The sequence below is a fragment of the Eulemur rufifrons genome, chromosome 7 (assembly GCF_041146395.1).
Source record: "Eulemur rufifrons isolate Redbay chromosome 7, OSU_ERuf_1, whole genome shotgun sequence".
In the NCBI taxonomy this organism is placed as follows: domain Eukaryota; kingdom Metazoa; phylum Chordata; class Mammalia; order Primates; family Lemuridae; genus Eulemur; species Eulemur rufifrons.
In genome coordinates this window covers 132,268,193-132,285,328 of record NC_090989.1, presented here as the reverse complement: position 1 = coordinate 132,285,328, position 17,136 = coordinate 132,268,193, and the positions used below count along the sequence as shown (strand labels likewise).

Here is a 17,136-nt window from a genome sequence, read left to right as displayed (position 1 = left end):
CACCTCTCCCAGCCATCTCCAAATAAGTTTTTAACTTCGTTAGTGTAAGTGGTGGACAAATTGTGTCTAGTGAAAACTACCCCCTCTGTAATTCACGGACACAAAGCAGACTATTTTATTTACATATGCTGCAACTTACACTTTTACCCCCAAATATGTTCATGTACACCAGGAATATCCAGCAAAATATACAAATACTAATGACTGAAAGCAACTATCCTGCCTTGAGCAGGTCAGGCCAAAAGCTGAGCGAGAGGGTGGGGGGGGGGGGGTGTTAAGAAGGGCCCATCCAAAGAGGGCAGGGTAAATGCTAGGGTCTGGGAGAGCCATACAGGGCCAACCAATGAAGGCCAGTTAGGACTCCAGGGAAGTTGTACCATCAAACCAATTCTCTGAAAACCTGACAACAGTCTTGCAAAGGCATCTTGCCACTTAACTCAAGACCTCCATGCTACTTAAAATAAGCTAAAGTCACTCCTTCATCAGGTCATGGTGAACACTTCATCAAATTTTCAAATTTCAAGTCAGGCAGAATGACATAACAAATTCTCAAACTCCAAGTTCCAGGCTTACCACTCAGCAGAGATCTAAAGTCTCATGTTCCATTTTATTTTAAATTCTTTCAAGAAGGGTATCCCTATCTAACCCACCATTTGGATTCCTTACTATCTTCCTGGTTTGCCACTTTAAAGTTTAACAACTGTCTAACTTTGAGAGCAGAAGGGCTTATGAAAGGGTGTCTGTGGGTTCCCAGGAATCTGCTATAGATTATTCTAAGGGTCGGCGGGATCAGAGAATATTACTGAAGGATGACAGAGGAAAAGCAGTTACCTCTAGAGACATAATGAGGAAAAGAAAAAAGAAAATTAGTCACTGCTTGAATTCAATTGAGGAAAAAAGGTGAAAGAACATTTTTACAGTGTGAGAGCAAATAGCATGGAAAAAATATGAGTCTCCCTGAAATTTGGTAAACTGAAGTTCTTAAAGAAAAAAAAGAGAATCACAAAAATAACCTAGAATAACCATTTTACAATCACTTATTGATTCATTCATTTGCCTCAACTCTCCAAGTTAGAAAAATCTCTTTAAATTCCAGAGAACATGTTTCCACCTACCTAATTTTTTACCTACTAATACGAGTTACTTATTCCTTATGCAATTTGTGGCAAACACTCTATTCTAAAAAAGATCATCCATGCAACAGGTGAGGAGAAAGTAAGATGGTCATAGAAATTCATTTTGATACAGCTGTCTGGGCAGGTATTAGTAATTAAGAAGTGGGATGACAGCCTTGGGGAGGGTCACAGATTAGTGATTAATAGGATAAGTAATCTGAAATCAGATTTGGGAGACTAATAAAAGTAATGAGGATTCTTACAAACTTCAGCAAGAAATGGGAGAGGCAAGCCACAACAGCTGCACGTGGACAATGATTTTTAAAAAAGCAGCAGCAATAGAGAGATTAAGGCTTCCAAGGTCCTCCTTTCATTTTTAAGAACACATAAACCATGAGCAGAGGGGCATTTAAACTACCCACATTGGGAGGCATACCAAACGCACCAAGGGGAAGATAGGAAGCCTGCGGGGGTGAGAGGGGAAGAATGCTATACCTCTTGGCGCTGGTGGAGAGGAGTTTGGAGTTTTTGCTCATGCTGACTTTACTCTCCTTCTTTTTGGGGGTGTTTGTTTCTTTCTCGGTTTGCTGGTTGGAGGACGAAGATGAGGAGGAGCTGGTGCTGGCCCTCGAATCGTCATCCGACATAGCGAACCCCCCACCCCACCCCGCAAACAGCCCCTGCAGGGGGAGAGAGACAAAACAGAAACACAAACCATGCAGGCAGTGTAAATAAGGAACTTGGGTGCTGTCAAGAGGGCACTGACCAGGGGTGCACACGGCCGCCCACCGCCCTCCACCCGCTTTTCAAAGTCTCCAGGCCCATTAAGGCTTTTGCAAATCGGACTCGGCTTGTTTATTTTTGGCCCCAAGTCGGGGACGCTGTGGGAAAACGGTCTGGAGCTAGGCGAGCGGCCCCTCCCTCGCCCCCCGGGGCTCCCCACCCGCCAGGGAGGGAGAAGCCGAGGAGGCCAAGGAGGGCAGGGCGGGGGCGCGGGGTGCCCCGGCGGGGCAAGGAGGGAAGGTCCCGGCGGCCGGTCGGCCTCCGGGCTGTTTTCGTCCGCTTTCCGGGGGTCGTAGGGAGCTGGTGGCCGGGGCAAGACTGTGGGGGCCACGAGCGGAGTTTGGCGAGGTCGGCAAGAGAGGAGGGGCGGGAAGGAGTAAGAGAGGAAGCCGAAACCCGGGGACGGAGGCGGGGAGCCGGTGCCCGGTGGGGGAAGGGAGAAGCCGGTGGGGGGCAGGGGCGACGAGGCCCGAGGCCCCCCCGCGCCGCGCCCCGACGCCCCTCCCCGCTGGCCTGCCCCTGGGCCACCCAGCTCTGGGCTTCGCGACCGGGCGGGGGACCGGAGCACACGCCGATTGCCACCCGTGAAGGGGGGTGGGGTGCGGGGGGGGCTCGGCCTCCGCGGCGAAGGAATAACAATGAGCCCTTCCGCCCGGGAGGGGTTAATTCCCGCGGGCCCCCGCCCCCGGAGAAAACGGGGCTCCCCCAACTCCCCCTCCCCCGTTCCCGGCCCCCTCGGTGGCCAGTGGGGGGCTCCCGGGGCACCACTGACAGTTCAAGCCACAATGACCCCCCCCACCCCCGACGAGGGAGGCCCCCGCACCCCACGCGGCCCAGGGTCCCTGCCCATCCCCCGCAGGCGGGCCCCGGACCCTTGGGGCTCCCCAGCCCCTCTCCACCCCACCCAGTCCTGTGCCCCGCGGCCCGGGCAGTGCGGGTCGCGGGAGGCGACGAGGGGTGTCCCCGAGGCCCGGCGGCACGGCCGGGGGGGCAGCGGGCGGCTGGGGGATCCCCGTACCTCTCTTTGTGTCTGGCTCCTCCGTGCCGCCGCCGCGGCTGCTGCTGCGGCTGCGGCTGGGCCTGGCCACTCGTGTCTCTCTCGCTGGGAGAGAAGCGGAAGTGCAGCAACAGCAACTATTAAACAGGCAATGGCTTCCCCCAGCCACACACGCTCGCACACACAGCACTCCTCCTCCTCCTCCTCCTCCCTCTCCTCGCCCTCACCCCTCCCCCACCCGGCCCGGTCCCACCCACCCGCGCTCCCCTCCCCCTGCAAAACCTCCGGGGGGAGTGGTGCGAGGAGAACACTGAGGACCCCAAAAAACCCTGCCCCTCCTCCCTGCCCACACCCCCACCCAGCGCCTCCTCCGGACGCCCAGGAAGGGGGCTAGGGGTGTGAATTTTCTCTTAAGTGGTTTGGGGACCTGGATTCTGGGCGGGAGAGGGAAGCCGGTGGAGGTGGGGGGCGCTGAGAGCGATTGGTGCTAGATGGAATAGGGGGTCACGAGAGAAAGTTCTTTCCAATGAGGGCTTTTGGAAAGAAGGGGGCAGGGAGGTGGCAAATTGGTGGAAAAGATGGTAATCATGGTGGCAAGGACTTTGGACCATAGAATGCAGCGGGAACTCCTCCTAAAAAGTGATCAGTTTAAAGAGGAAAAAGAAATCCCACAACGGTTTCCTTTAGGGTAACACTTGCTTCTCCCTCTGGCAATTTACCTGCTCGGACCAGAGGTCAGAGCACGACTGTGAGAAAAATCCCAAACCAGAAGTTTTCTGCTCAGGGCACGAGGCACGTGCGAATTTACAATATTAGATTCTTCCAGTCAGTTTTTATGGAAAATAATGTGGTTTTATAAAAGTGATGCAAAGGATTTCTTGACAGGTAAAACCAACGTGTAACGGGCTTGCAAATGTGAGGAATCACTGGGAATAAGCCGTAGACTACTGAATTAGACTGGATTTAGAATTTTTGGTGTCGGTTTACATTACATATAAAGTTTGATTTTTGGAAATTGGATGAAAGTTCTGGGGACCACAATACCTTCTTTAGCTACATATAAATGCTATTCAAATAATATTTTTAGAATATCCAGTAATTCTTCTGAATTGTTCCTTAGTTAGATTATTACCAAAATTGATTTTTTGTAAATATTAAGCCATCAAATAACAATTTGGTCTCTTACCTATTTGTCATTTCAGTTGAAGGGAACTAAGGAGATGTGTGTCATCCAAATACAGCACCACACGTATAATGTCTTGTACATTAGGGAGACAGCCTAGTCAGATTTCCATGGGCCACTCTAAATTATCTAATTCATATTGCCATCATTTGCCATGGAGACAGTGGCTTCAGTTATCACAGGACAACACAATGAGATATAAGCTGGTGGCATATCCAGTAACCAGGAAAACAAGCATTCTCACCACCCAGCTAAACCCCCTTCTGGCTGTCAACCTGAAAACTCCGACTTACCAAGACTCATAAAGTAATTGTACATGCTTCTTGTTCCATCCCTACCAGGAAACCTGTATCTACCAGGAGTTGTCATAGACTCAAGAAGTTCAAAAGCTGGAAGAAACTTTATAGGTCATCATTTCAGCCTCCTGCCTCCAGACAGAATTATTTCTTCACCACCCAAATGCGTATGGGTTTTGAAAGGATCCCCAGACATAACCTTTCTTAGTGTTTGGTTTCAGGAGTCCTGGTAGGAGCATATAAAAGTGAGGACATTCCCTGCTGTGTGGTATTTGAAAAAAAGAAAGAAAGAAAACTCCTTAAAAACAGAAGAACTTTTTGTTCTTCTAATGAAACAGATAAAAATTCAAGAGAAAACAACAAGCAAACAGATGAAGTAAATTCAGGATGAGGAAAATAATCCAAAAACAGTTATTAAAATTGAGATTTCCTCTTGTCAAAGTTTAGATTTCTGATATTTAAAAATACATGTCTACAACTAGTAAAAAACATTATTTATATATAAAGACAAAAGCTAGCAGAGACCACAGGAAAATAAAAGGGTTGATTTGTTGAAGTGACCAGGATGTTGAATGACATTTTATATTGATTTGTCTAAATTGTATCCTTGGATACTAACTATAATAACAATTTTTTTAAAAACTTGAACATGGTATTTTGTGTTGCATTGTTAATGTTGGGTTGGACTGGTCCTTGGGGAAAGAAATCATGAAATCTGAGGACTCCTTCTATATAGAGAAGTGCTTTCCCCACCACCTGCCTGGAAAGATCCTAGTTCTCTTTTGTGTACTATTCCCTTTAATCTCTAATACACACTAGCTTAGGTTAGTTGATTTATGGTTTTGGAATGACCTGCTGAGAGGAGATAAAAACCTCAAAATGTTTAGAAAAGAATCCACCACTCTCAAAAGACTAATCTTTATGTCAGATCATTTTAACTACCTGTGTACAGTTCTTAGAAAAATTAAATTCATTTACAAACTTCTAGCTCTCCTGCTTATTAACTGCAGGGCCTAAGGAGCTAAATTAACCTCCTTAAGCCTCAGTTTCTTCTTCTATAAAGGGCAAAAACACCTGGGCTGTACTGACTGGCAGAATCAAATGTGTATATATAACTAAAGTGATTTATTAACTGTTATGCAAAATAAATTATTAATAATTCCACCCTGGTCCTATTTCTCAGGAATTTTGTTAGGACATGGGGTCTTTATGACTTAGAATTGATGACAAGCATAAGAAACCTTCTTGGACAAAGATAGAGTCAGGGAATCATAGGATTTTATCACTAGAAGGGGCCCAAGGTGTCTTCTAGTTTACACTCTTCATGTTACAGATGAAGAAATTAAGGCAAAGAAATAACTTATCCAAGGTCATACCGTAAATCGGTGACAAAATTGTGATTATGACCCATGGTGTCCACAGATGATCTTGTGATTTCTGGCAATATTGGGGTGGAGGAAGAGCCTCAATTGCATTGGATAAAAACACATTAAATATAAAAGAATTCTGATAATATTTTCAAGAATATATTAACAATCAAGACATAGCTGGGAAAGTGGGAAGATGGACTCATGCTAAGGGAATCACTGAATTTGTAACATTTACTTGAACAAACTAATTATTGCTATTGAAGTTCGCTCCTTCCCATCCTGAGAATAATCTTTATTATTTATTTATTTTAGATTTATGGATATATTTTAAATAGGTAATACATCTTTGTACTATATTATTCTAAAGAAATCAGAAGATATGCTAAGAAAATAGCCTTCTGCCTGCCCCTCGCCTCACCCCTAATTTGCCTTGGAGGAAACAGTTTTCTGTTGTAGTCTATGCATGCGCAAGCAAACGAACACGGGTACATTGAATGCTCAATTTACATTTTAAAAAATTCACCCGGTCACAGAAGCCCAAGTGGTACAGCACTGTGACATCTCATGGCCTTTGAGAAAGTGAGCTCGTTTTCATTAGTACCGATTCTTGGTTCTCAGAATGATCCAACTCTCTTCTTCAAGTCATCTTTAGAGTATCAAGTACTTTTAAGTAGAATCACTTGAAGATCAAGGTGCTAGCTGTTCCCCGGGAGGTGAAATGATACAGCTGATTCAAAAGAAAGAGACCCAGTCTAACTTTTGAGCACTCCTATTTTTGACTTGTTGCTTACACTGAAATTCAGATCTTTCATAAAGATGACCATTCTCTTTGGCCAATTTCATGTGCAAAGAATTGTCAAGCAAATTAACATTTGTTAATATGATTTTTAAAACTTACCTTGTGGCTGAACAGAAAGGATTTCCTTTGTTAAGAGAAAAAAAATCTTGTGTTTGAAATTTGAAAAGAATTTATATAAAGCCTTTCTAGAAAAGATGGACTCACTTTGGATTTCAGTCCACTTGTTTCATTTTATAACGCTCCTTTGGCTAAAAAATCCATTCCTCATACAGAAAAATAAGGACGGTTTAGAAAGAAGGGTTAATTCCATGTAGCTTAATGAGATCTGGGTCATTTATCTTCAATTCAGGTCATTTTTCCGTAGGCCTTTCTTTTTTAAAAACAAACAAAAAACACTAATGGTTGAAGGACCCTAAGCACCGTCAGACTTTATTGGTCTGAATGTTGCTATCACAGGAAGCTAGGACAGAACTAAATTATTTTTTCTACCACATGGAGGCATTGAACAACCATGTGATTTTCAAAATTTACCAAGACTCGACAAGATCCTAATACTCTCTCAGGCAAGGGCAAAAAGGTTTATTTGATGTCCACAAATAGTGATTATTATGAAAGTACTCTTCTCAATTTATAATTTAGCATCTCCATTGTAGGACCTATTTTCGAAACAAACTAGCCTTCTTCAACCTTCTATACATTGATCACATAAGAATACACTATATTGGAATATTTTGGATTATAATTTGAACAGTTTAGTTCATCAGTCTCTGAAACCTTTCCCTAAATTTAACACTTTTTCACTTTACTGAAATTTGGAGAAATGAAATAGTAAAAATTTTTTTCCCTGCACTATTGTCCTCTTCACAGATATGGTCCACTATTTGCTTGTTGGTGATGGAGGGGACTAAATTCCCTGGTGGCTAAAGCTGCCTTTGGCGGTAGCATATCGTATGGGTCCAACCCCCCGCCCCCTGTCAGGGCAGCCATCGTGACCTCCCTGCCCAGCCCAGTCGCCTGCTGGTCAGCAGTAAGAACACCATCTCCAGATGCCATGGAGTGCACCTAGGCTGCCCCATCGGGACTGGGGGCCCCTTGTGGCAAGTCCCCCAGCTCCCCACCTCTGCAGGAAAAAATATTTTTATTTCATGCTCTTAATTATCTATTGTGAAACTTTTTAAAAAACGTCAGCTTCCCCGTAGTTCCATGGTATGGCAAATCTGTAGTCAGAGATCTTGTTTTGAATAGAAAATTTACCCCAGAAGCAATTGGCAGCAAAGATACCAATCTTGACTTGCTAAGCCTACAGGACAAGTTCTGTCTTTGCCACAGATAGTACTCATGTCTGTGCCCCAAATAAATTAATCTACAAATATTTATTAAATAGGCTGTGTGGGCTAAGCAAGGTGATGAGTGCCATGGCAGATGTAAAGAGTTCTAAGAAGTACCCTCTGGCCTTCAGCTGGGGCAAAAGGGATTAGAACTGAGCCTAGGAGGACAAGGAAGACTTGGGAAGATGAAGAGGCATTCTCAGGTATTGAAATGACATTGAAAAAGATATGGAAAAACAGACCCAAAATATTCTATTATAAAAATATAAAATTACATATATATAAACTATAAGCTATTAAAATAATGTTTTATTAAAAACAAAAGGAAAGAAAATGGCCTTTTATTCTTCAAAAGTGTCACTGGCATCAAAGACAAAGAAAAATTGAGATTCCAGGCCAGGCGCAGTGGCTCACGCCTGTAATCCTAGCACTCTGGGAGGCTGAGGCGGGAGGATTGCTTGAGCTCAGGAGTTCAAGACCAGCCTGAGCAAGAGGGAGACCCCGTCTCTACTAAAAATAGAAAGAAATTAGCCAAACAACTAAAAATAGAAAAAATTAGCCCGGCATGGTGGCACCTGCCTGTAGTCCCAGCTATCTGGGGAGGCTGAGGCAGAAGGATCGCTTGAGCCCAGGAGTTTGAGGTTGCTGTGAGCTAGGCTGATGCCACAGCGTTCTAGCCCAGGGAACAGAGTGAGACTCTGTCTCAAAAAAAAAAAAAAAAAAAAGAGATTCCAGATTAAAGGAGACTGAAAAGACCCAAGAACTAAATGTAACATGTGATCCTGGATCAGGTCCTGAACTGAACGGAAAAAAATTATAAAGGGCAGAATTGGGTCAACTGAAAAAATTAGAGTATGGAAGTTAGATTAGATAAAAAGTATTGTATCAATGTTAAATTTCCTGAAGTTGATAACTATACCAAGGATATTTTTGCTTTTAGGAAATACATACTGAAATATTAAGGGGTACACGGGCATGATGTCTGCAAACTATTTCAGATAGTTAAGAAAAATAAATAACAATATGTGTGTGTGGAAAGAGAGAGAGAGAGAGAGAGAGAACAATAAAGACAAATGGACCAAAGTGTTACAAATGGGTGAATCTGGGAAAAGGGTGTATGGATGTTTTCTATATTATTCTTGTGACTTTTCTCTAAATTTGAAAATTTTTTTTTAAAATGTAGTTATGTCAGAGGAAATGAAATGGAGGGGAATGAAGGAGAGATTGCTAACTCACATATTTCTATATCATTTCATAAAATAGATGTGCATTACTTTAGTATACTTTTAAAATCCAACAACTAAATCTTCAAAGAAAAACGACGACAGAAATATGGAAGCAGAAAAACACAGAAAGTTACTGGGGAGAACTTGAATAGACTAATTTGGATGAAAGACTCAGAAAAGTAAGTGAATGGATAGAAAGAAGGATGAAAAGTAAGTACAGAGAGCTTGTGCGGGGACTCTAGGGTGAACTAAAAAGCCTGGATTTCATTACAGGATAAAAGGTGCAGGGGAAAGATGTTAGAGGCATTTTAGTCTCGGGGCGTTTTGAGAAGATTAGTTTGATAGAAAAGCCAGAAAGGAGCCAAGGAAACCAGGGAGGAAGCCACTCAGGAAGTCTAGGTTTAGGGAAGCAGCTCCTAATTCCTAATTCTCCATGCTAACTTTAATTATTCACTGTTTAATGCTGAAGCTCTGGGAATCTAAATCCCATGATAGCAGAGAATTTGTCTGTTTAGAACTGTTTTCGAACAGGGCTTGGCACTTAGTAGGCATACAATAAAAAGTTAACCAAGGTGGGGAATGAAGACCATCCTTGTCTTTAGTACTATTTTTTCCTTTTTCCGTCTCCTCTTATGTTCCTTGATTCATGCATGCATGGTTATACCATCAAGTGATTGAAAAAGAATGTGTGGGTATGTGTTGTTCCCTGAGAGAGCCTCAGTGACCCCCAAGCCTCCCGCGATGGAAAGGAATTTCAGTCTTGACATCAGAGTTACAGAATTCCAAACTGGAAGAGCTCAAGAGATCATCAAGTGAGTTTTCTGAGGTCAGACAACTAGGTAGCAGCGGAACAAGGACTCTTCTCTTGGGGGCATCATAGTGGACTATGGGGACTCGTGGAATCCACTTCTCTACAACTCAAACACAGAGCAGCGGCCCAGGACTACAGAAGCAAGAGGACACCTCCAAGGAGGCAAGCACGCTCTTGTTATGCCTACCCAGCACTGCTTTCCATGGCGCTGGGCCGTCTCACAGTCTTTGACATCCCCCAGCTGTGGGCATTGAGCAGAGCACAGATTCACTCCTGAAACACACACACATACTCGCCCTCTTGCTTCCTGAATCGCTCTCACTGAACCGAAAGCTATCCTAAATCTCACAGTGAAGCAGAGACAGATAATTTGCCCAATGTGACGGAGAGGATAGAAGCAAAGATTCCTGCATCCCCTTGTCATCCCTGACTTTAGTCATCTGGAGAAATCCTTTTAGAATTTGGTGAGGTAATAGAAAACAGGTAAATGCTGGGTACAATCACTTCGGCTTTGTGGCTGAAATTACGCACATCACCATTGGGTTCCCCACAGGTTGTCGGGGACTGAAAGTTAGGGAGTCTCCTTGCTCCTCTTCCCACTCTTCTTCCCTCTTCCCCAGGGAGGAGCACAGCTCAGGGCAGTTATGAGGATGAACAGATCCGGGTTTCCCTACCTACACTGCCTCTGACTAGCTGGGCATTCTTAGGACAGTTTTTAAATTTGCCTGAAACTTTGTTGCTGCATATGTAAAACTGAGATAATAAAACTCACTTCGTAAGGTTTCTTGAAGTTAAATGAGAATCATCTGTAAAATGCTTAGTCCAGTGCCTGCCGTAGCCTAAGTGCCCAGTAAATAGTAGCTATACTCAGTTAAGTCTAATACCCATCCTGGACTAACATATTTTTTGAAGGCTCAATTCAGCTACATTGGACTGTGTTTGGCTGTTCCAGAGTTAATAAATTAGAAGAGTGTGTGCAGCCAAACCTCACTTGTATACCATTTTGGGTTGTTTCCTGTCTGTAGAGAAATTGCAACAAAGGGAGGGGAGGACCCCTGCCCTATTCCAGCTCCAGCTGAAGCCAAACTCTTTCCAGGAGCTGAGTTGATTGATTGTTACAGCAGCAAGAGCCTCTGAAAAAGCAAGAACAAACAGGTAAGTCAGAAAACATCTGGGTTTTGCCCAGAAATGTTTCTCTCTAAATGTTCCATTCTGAGTTGAGTCAGAGTGGCCTAAGTATGTGATGCTTCTGCTTAAATTGTTTGGAAAACTGTCAGTAGATGGACCTTTTCAGAGGATTTGTGTCCATTACCTGTAATTAATTCTCTTTCTCTTTAGATGGAAACGTAGTCCAGCCTCTTAGAAGCGTTAAATCAAGAGATCAAAAAGAAAACTGGCTGTGGGCAAGCTGGGATTTTCAAAGAAGTTTCAAACACAAAGCCCATCTCTGGGAAGTTTGTCAATCACAATATGGGCAAGTGTGGAAAATGTTGGTGAAAATATTTAGGCTCCTTAACATACTAATTCTCCTTATAAGACTTGCACATTAATTTCTGGAAGCAATAAACCTATCATAATCATCACTTTTTGTTTGAAAAGGGCATTTTCTGCAACATCTGTGAGTTATTCAGGTTCTTGTGTCCAATCTAGGAGAGAGAGTTAAAACTGAATAATCTGGGGGGGAGGGGCGGTATTTGTTTTCTTCTTAGGGTTCTTAATTTTTACTATATTGAGGGGTTAAGAGCCATAACATTTTTCTTGAAAACAGATTTTGTTTCTTCTAATTATAAAAAGTATAGAATCTATTCAGAAACACTCAAATAGTGAAAAAGCTAGTTATCCACAGTTCTTGATCACTCCTTGGCATCACTATGTGCTTGGCTGCTATGGGAGGATAGATTAGGAGGGTCCTTTCTAACACTGAGATTTATGTTCCAATGCTGAGAGTTTATTTAGTTCCAGTTGTGTCTTAGCTTAAAATAAATCCTTGGGGTGGTGGGTTGGCCTAAGAGGTATATATTTAAGATGTTATTTTTGGAAACTGCTAGAGAATGAAATGAAAACTTGTGATTTTCCTTGAACTTGGCTTGAAAGTAAAATAAAGATTTTATGAACTTGGAGGTGAATACATTTACTCTCCTCAAACTTTCTCACTTGTAAATGAGTGGCTTAGAGTAGATCTGAGAGTTGGGAATTCAAATTATATAGATTTTTCTTAGCTCTGTCCCTGCTTGGGATCGATCTTTACCAAAACTATCAACTATCCTCTTACTAAAAAAAAAAAAGAAAGAAAGAAAGTAAAAAAGTGCTACGCAGTCCCCAAACTAGATAATTTAGGTTTGGCCCATCATAGGAATGTCTATAGATGTTTTCCTTAAGGGTATAAGATGGGGTTTTATTTCTTAAATATAGGATTTTGTGTCCTCTCCTTCAAAATATCCATGAAACTCCCAAGTGTGTAAGATGTGGAAGGCAGAGCTGTGTGTGTCACCAACACTGCATGGAAATTTGAACACGGTACTGTGCTAGCCATGAACTGAACAATTTAACACAGAGCTTCTGCTTCCTAAAAAGGTCCTTTTTTGCTTGCTTATTTTATTTGTTAACTTTTTATTATGAAAAATTTCAAACATTTATTAAACTAGAAAGAGAGGGGGTGAGGGATAAAAAATTACTTATGGGGTACAATGTGCACCATTTGGGTGATGAGTACAGTAAAAGCCCAGACGTTACCTCTTTACAATATATACATGTAACAGAATTCAACTTTTACCCCCCCCAATCTATTAACATTTTTTTAAAAGTATAAAAAGTACTACAAGGATCCCCATATACCCACCCCACCACCTACATTCAAAAATCACTAGTAGTTTGTCATATTTGTTTCATCTTTTTTTCTCGTAGACATCAAGACAATTTACCCCTAAATTCCCAACATGATTCTTCAAAAACTAATCACGTACTATTATCACATCTGACAAAACTAGCAATAGGTACCTAGTATTGTCTAAATATTCTGTCCGTATTCAATTCCCTAATTTTCTTTTAGGTTCAAATAAGTAGTCTACTAAAGAATGCACATTGCTTTTGTTTGTTATATCTCTTTTAATCTAGAACAATCCCCCAACTATTCCACCTCTCCTGCCTTTCTTTTAATGGTGGCATTGACTTGCTGAAAAGACGTGGCCAGTTAGCATTGCAGAATGTCCCACATCCTGGATTTGCTTGTTTTTCCTCATGGTACCATTTAACACGACTCTTCTATCTCTTCTATGTCCTGTAATTTGAGGTTTAATAGAAAGGCATGATTCAATTCCAGTTACACACTTTTGGCAAGATAGTCAAGTTATAGGTGACAGAGGGTACTTCCTATTATATCACATCAGGAAGCAATGACTGCTTGTCCCCTAACAGGCATCTCTGGAGGAACAGAAATATCTATCATTTCTCATTTGTCTTAATACCACTGGACCTGAAACCAGAACTATAAACATCATTTAATTTCTCCCAGAGATTTCTTATGATAGGCGAAACCAATATTAGCCTCTGTAACATCATGGAGTATGATAAGGACCACAGGAGAAAATAATAATAACACTACCACCAATAACTATCTTTTATTGAGCAATCACTACATCAAACCCTATGCAAAAGTTTTCCATTCACTATTTCGGTTAATCCTCACAATAGTCATGAGGAACAGGTACTGTTATTATCAGCTCCATTGTACAGGTGAGGAAACCGAGGCACAGAGAGTTTGAGCAGTTTGGTCAAAGTCAAACAGCTGGTGAGGGGGAGGCAGGTTGGAAAGCCAGCCAGCCTGGCTCAGAGCCTGTGTAGGAAATCACTGTAAGTATATAAAAGTGAAACATTGACACCAGTCGTCGTGTTAGGAGAGATTGGAACGACTTTTTTGTCTTTGTTTATTTTCCTCTATTTTTCAGGCTTTCACTGGTGCTGTTCTATTACTTTAATAACCATAAAATGAATAGATTCTTACAGAGGAAGGCATACGATATGAATATAAAATAACAATCAGAATCATTTATTAAGTATCTGCTCTAGCGGTACCGACAACAGAATAAAAGGAATCCCATCAACAATAATAAAAAACCTTTGCCTAGAGGGAAATAGACATATGAACTGACACCATAAACAGATATTTTGTATTTTCTTCTTCACAGTTCTACTCCTTTTGTCCCGTTTTATTAGACATATGGTTCACTTCATAAAAATGTTTAAATATTGATTTCCAAATAGCTTTAGTTGGTCCTGAAACAATATTAACAGACCATGTGGTTTCTGGGAGAATCTGTTCTGCTGTTTCTGTAGAAAAACAACTTTCTTCCCCAGGATTTTTGAATCAAGAGAGGTAGTTGGTCAATTAAACCCAATATGGTGACCGTGCAATTTCTTTTTTAAAGCTTGTGATTAAGGTATCTAAAAAGGCACGGCTGTCAGTGGGTCCTCTGTGTTAAACCTTAAATGAGCATCTGTCTTCTCCAAGGTGTGGAATCACACTTGGCACACGGCATCCGAGCCCCCAGGACCCTCAGCCGGAGGCATCACATTTTATGCCCACACACAGTAGAGACAGCTGCGAACACTGCGCATTCCTCAAAAGGTCTTTGCCACTAAAGCCACCAGGAGGTCTCCCCCCTGCCTTTCCATTTTGCTTCGACTATCAGAAATACAAAATGTTTAATTTGATAACTGTAATAATGCTAACCCTGGAAATATTTATTGTAACTTTATGTGAAGGCCAGTAAGATCTTTGAAATAGATTTAAAAATATATACATCGACCCACTGGAGAAAAAAAAAAAACCAAAATATCAGCAAGCTCTATGGCAAGGTTAACTACATCACAAAATTGAAAAATTATAATTATCTTTTATCATACTTAAATGGCTTTTAGAAGAAAAAATTGTTTTGTGAAAATTTCACAAAGCTTATTTCTACTCAAAAGCTCCTAAAAATGATCTTTTGGGGGGTTGGACAGTATTATTAATACTAGCTGGTATTTATTATTTGCTTTCCTTATCCTAAACACTTTACCTGCATTATTTCATTTAATCTTTACATTAGCCCTGTAAGGTAGCTGCATTTATTATACCCAATGTACAGATGGGAAGACTGAGACTTAGAGAGATTAAGTAGCTGAACAAAGTCTCTGTTAGAAGGCAGAGCCAGAATTCAAACTCAGGATAGTCTGACTCCAGAGCCCGGCCTCCCTAGATGCCCATAGATGACAATAAATAGTGGCTATAAATTTCATCACTGAATTTCAAACCCTAAGAATATGCAAACTCAAAACTTAGTAGAATGTCTTGTGCTGAACCTAGAACCATGCAACACAAGGCACTGAGTTACAAAATGCAGTTTTAGAAGCTAGGACTCAGGTTCGTGTAGCCTGCAGCAGCAGCAGAAAAGAATTCTCGCCACACTCAGGATCTCCTCTCCTCCCTGCTCTCCTGAGCAGCCTGTGGGCGTCCTTCAGGAAGACCCCCTCAGCCACCCTGGTGTCTGCAGCTGCCCTGCAGCCCTCCCCTTCCCGCCTCCCCCACAGAGCTCCTGGGCAGTGTGTGTCTTCTTTCTCGTTCCCTTGGGTTTCACCCAGCAGTCAATCAATAAATATTTGTTGAATGAATAAATGAATGAATGAGTGAATGAATAAACAGCTGTCAAAGCAGCCGCAGATGGAAAAATACACAGAAGTACATAAATAGTAAGCTGTTTGCCTAAAATAGCCTCAGCCTGACCAGAATATAAATTCCACCAAACTTCATGTTAAGTGGGGGAACATTTATTCCGTACTAGATATTCTGTTGTTTACTTCACATTTCATACTTGGCTTCCTCAATATTATTCAACACTTCACTTGCTGTGCGATTGGGTCCAGTCACTTAATCTCTCAGAGCCTGGTTTTCTGTTATAAAAAGATGCTATGAAGTCATACCTCCCCACAGTGTCCTAAGTGTCAACTAAGGTCACGTGGAGGTGGTGCTCCGTCAGGTACACAGTGCCTTCAGATGCTGTCATCGGTGTGCATTTCTTGGCCCCCTACTGTTTGTAGCCTTTGTGCATCTGGTCCAGGGGAGGGGACCTAGCTGCATTGCTCAAGAAGGGTAGTGTTGTGGAAAGAATTCAGGGATCCCTGATGCCACTCACAGGAACAAAACAAACTGCAGTCAGAGAAGGACCTTCATGAAGCCAGGCTGCTGCAGGTGGACCCACGGAGCACTGAAGGCCAGCAGCCGGGCCACACCTTGAGGACACCTTAGAAAAGCCCCAGAGCCCTTTGGAATCTTGCTCTTCCTCGTGTCCATCTCAGCCACAACCACCCTTCAGTCAAGGCTAGTCAGTAGGACCGACAGCTGACAACCAGGTTGTATAACTGAGCCATGCAGTCACCCTTGAGACAGTCACCATGGAGCAAAACACTGGGCTTGAGCGGTAGTACCTGCCTCAGTGGGCATGTTCCAGTCACCATCCGAAGGCAGCATCCCACCTTCCCCTCCCCACTCATCCTCCACTGGGGCAAACAATTAGGGGGGGAGAAACAAAACTCAAGTGACTTTTCTTTGATCCACCCTAACTTGTTTCTTCCTCTTTGTTGGGATTTATCTGAAAAAGTGAGATGATTAACATTTGCTCAGAAAGTTCTATTCCCCCAAAGGTCAGAGCTTAGAGAAATGACACAGTGAGCCCGAAGGTTCATAAATAGAACCCTCTCTCTCTGGGGTCTTCCTTACTCCCCACTTCTCTGTCCTCCCTGCTTTCTCCCTGCCACCACCCCCTCCTTTCATCTGTGTGAGAGGAAACCCTTTGACATATCTAGGAAACAAACACAAACTTCATTTCTTCCTCTGAGGTTCTTTGCATTACTTTTTAAAACTTACATTTTCACAGAAAATTGTTTTGGTGGGTTCAGGAACATAAATTTTAATTCTCAGCCCCTGAACTAACATTTCAAGCAAGGATCCCTCACCTTTTTTTTTAAAAAAGTGCAAAGTAAATTTCTCCAGCAAAGAAAGACCTAGTATTTTCCTGGGCCTTCTTGCAAACAGAGGCCTCTTAGACAATATTTACATCTACGTGTGGGTGAGCTGGGACTGTGCTTGGGGCAGTTGGAATAAGAGAGGCATTGATAGATTCCAGTAAGGCTGGCGGATATTGAAGAGTAAGTGTGGTGTAACTCGGGGAGCAGGCACTGGCTTTGTGAAAAA

At 42.5% G+C, this 17,136-nt stretch overlaps 1 protein-coding gene across 1 annotated transcript in view; it reads right to left on the bottom strand.

Moving 5' to 3' along the window:
- The window catches only part of LOC138386720 (ubiquitin-conjugating enzyme E2 E1), a 66,623-nt gene extending 63,564 nt beyond the window's left edge, over positions 1-3,059 (bottom strand). The window contains exons 1-2 of the mRNA XM_069473297.1: positions 2,917-3,059; positions 1,611-1,795 (exon numbers count right to left, since the gene is read on the bottom strand). Of these exons, the coding sequence (XP_069329398.1) occupies positions 1,611-1,762 (152 nt within the window). The 5' untranslated portion in view covers positions 1,763-1,795; positions 2,917-3,059. The remainder of the gene's footprint in view (positions 1-1,610; positions 1,796-2,916) is intronic.
- Between the last annotated feature and the right edge of the window lie 14,077 nt (positions 3,060-17,136).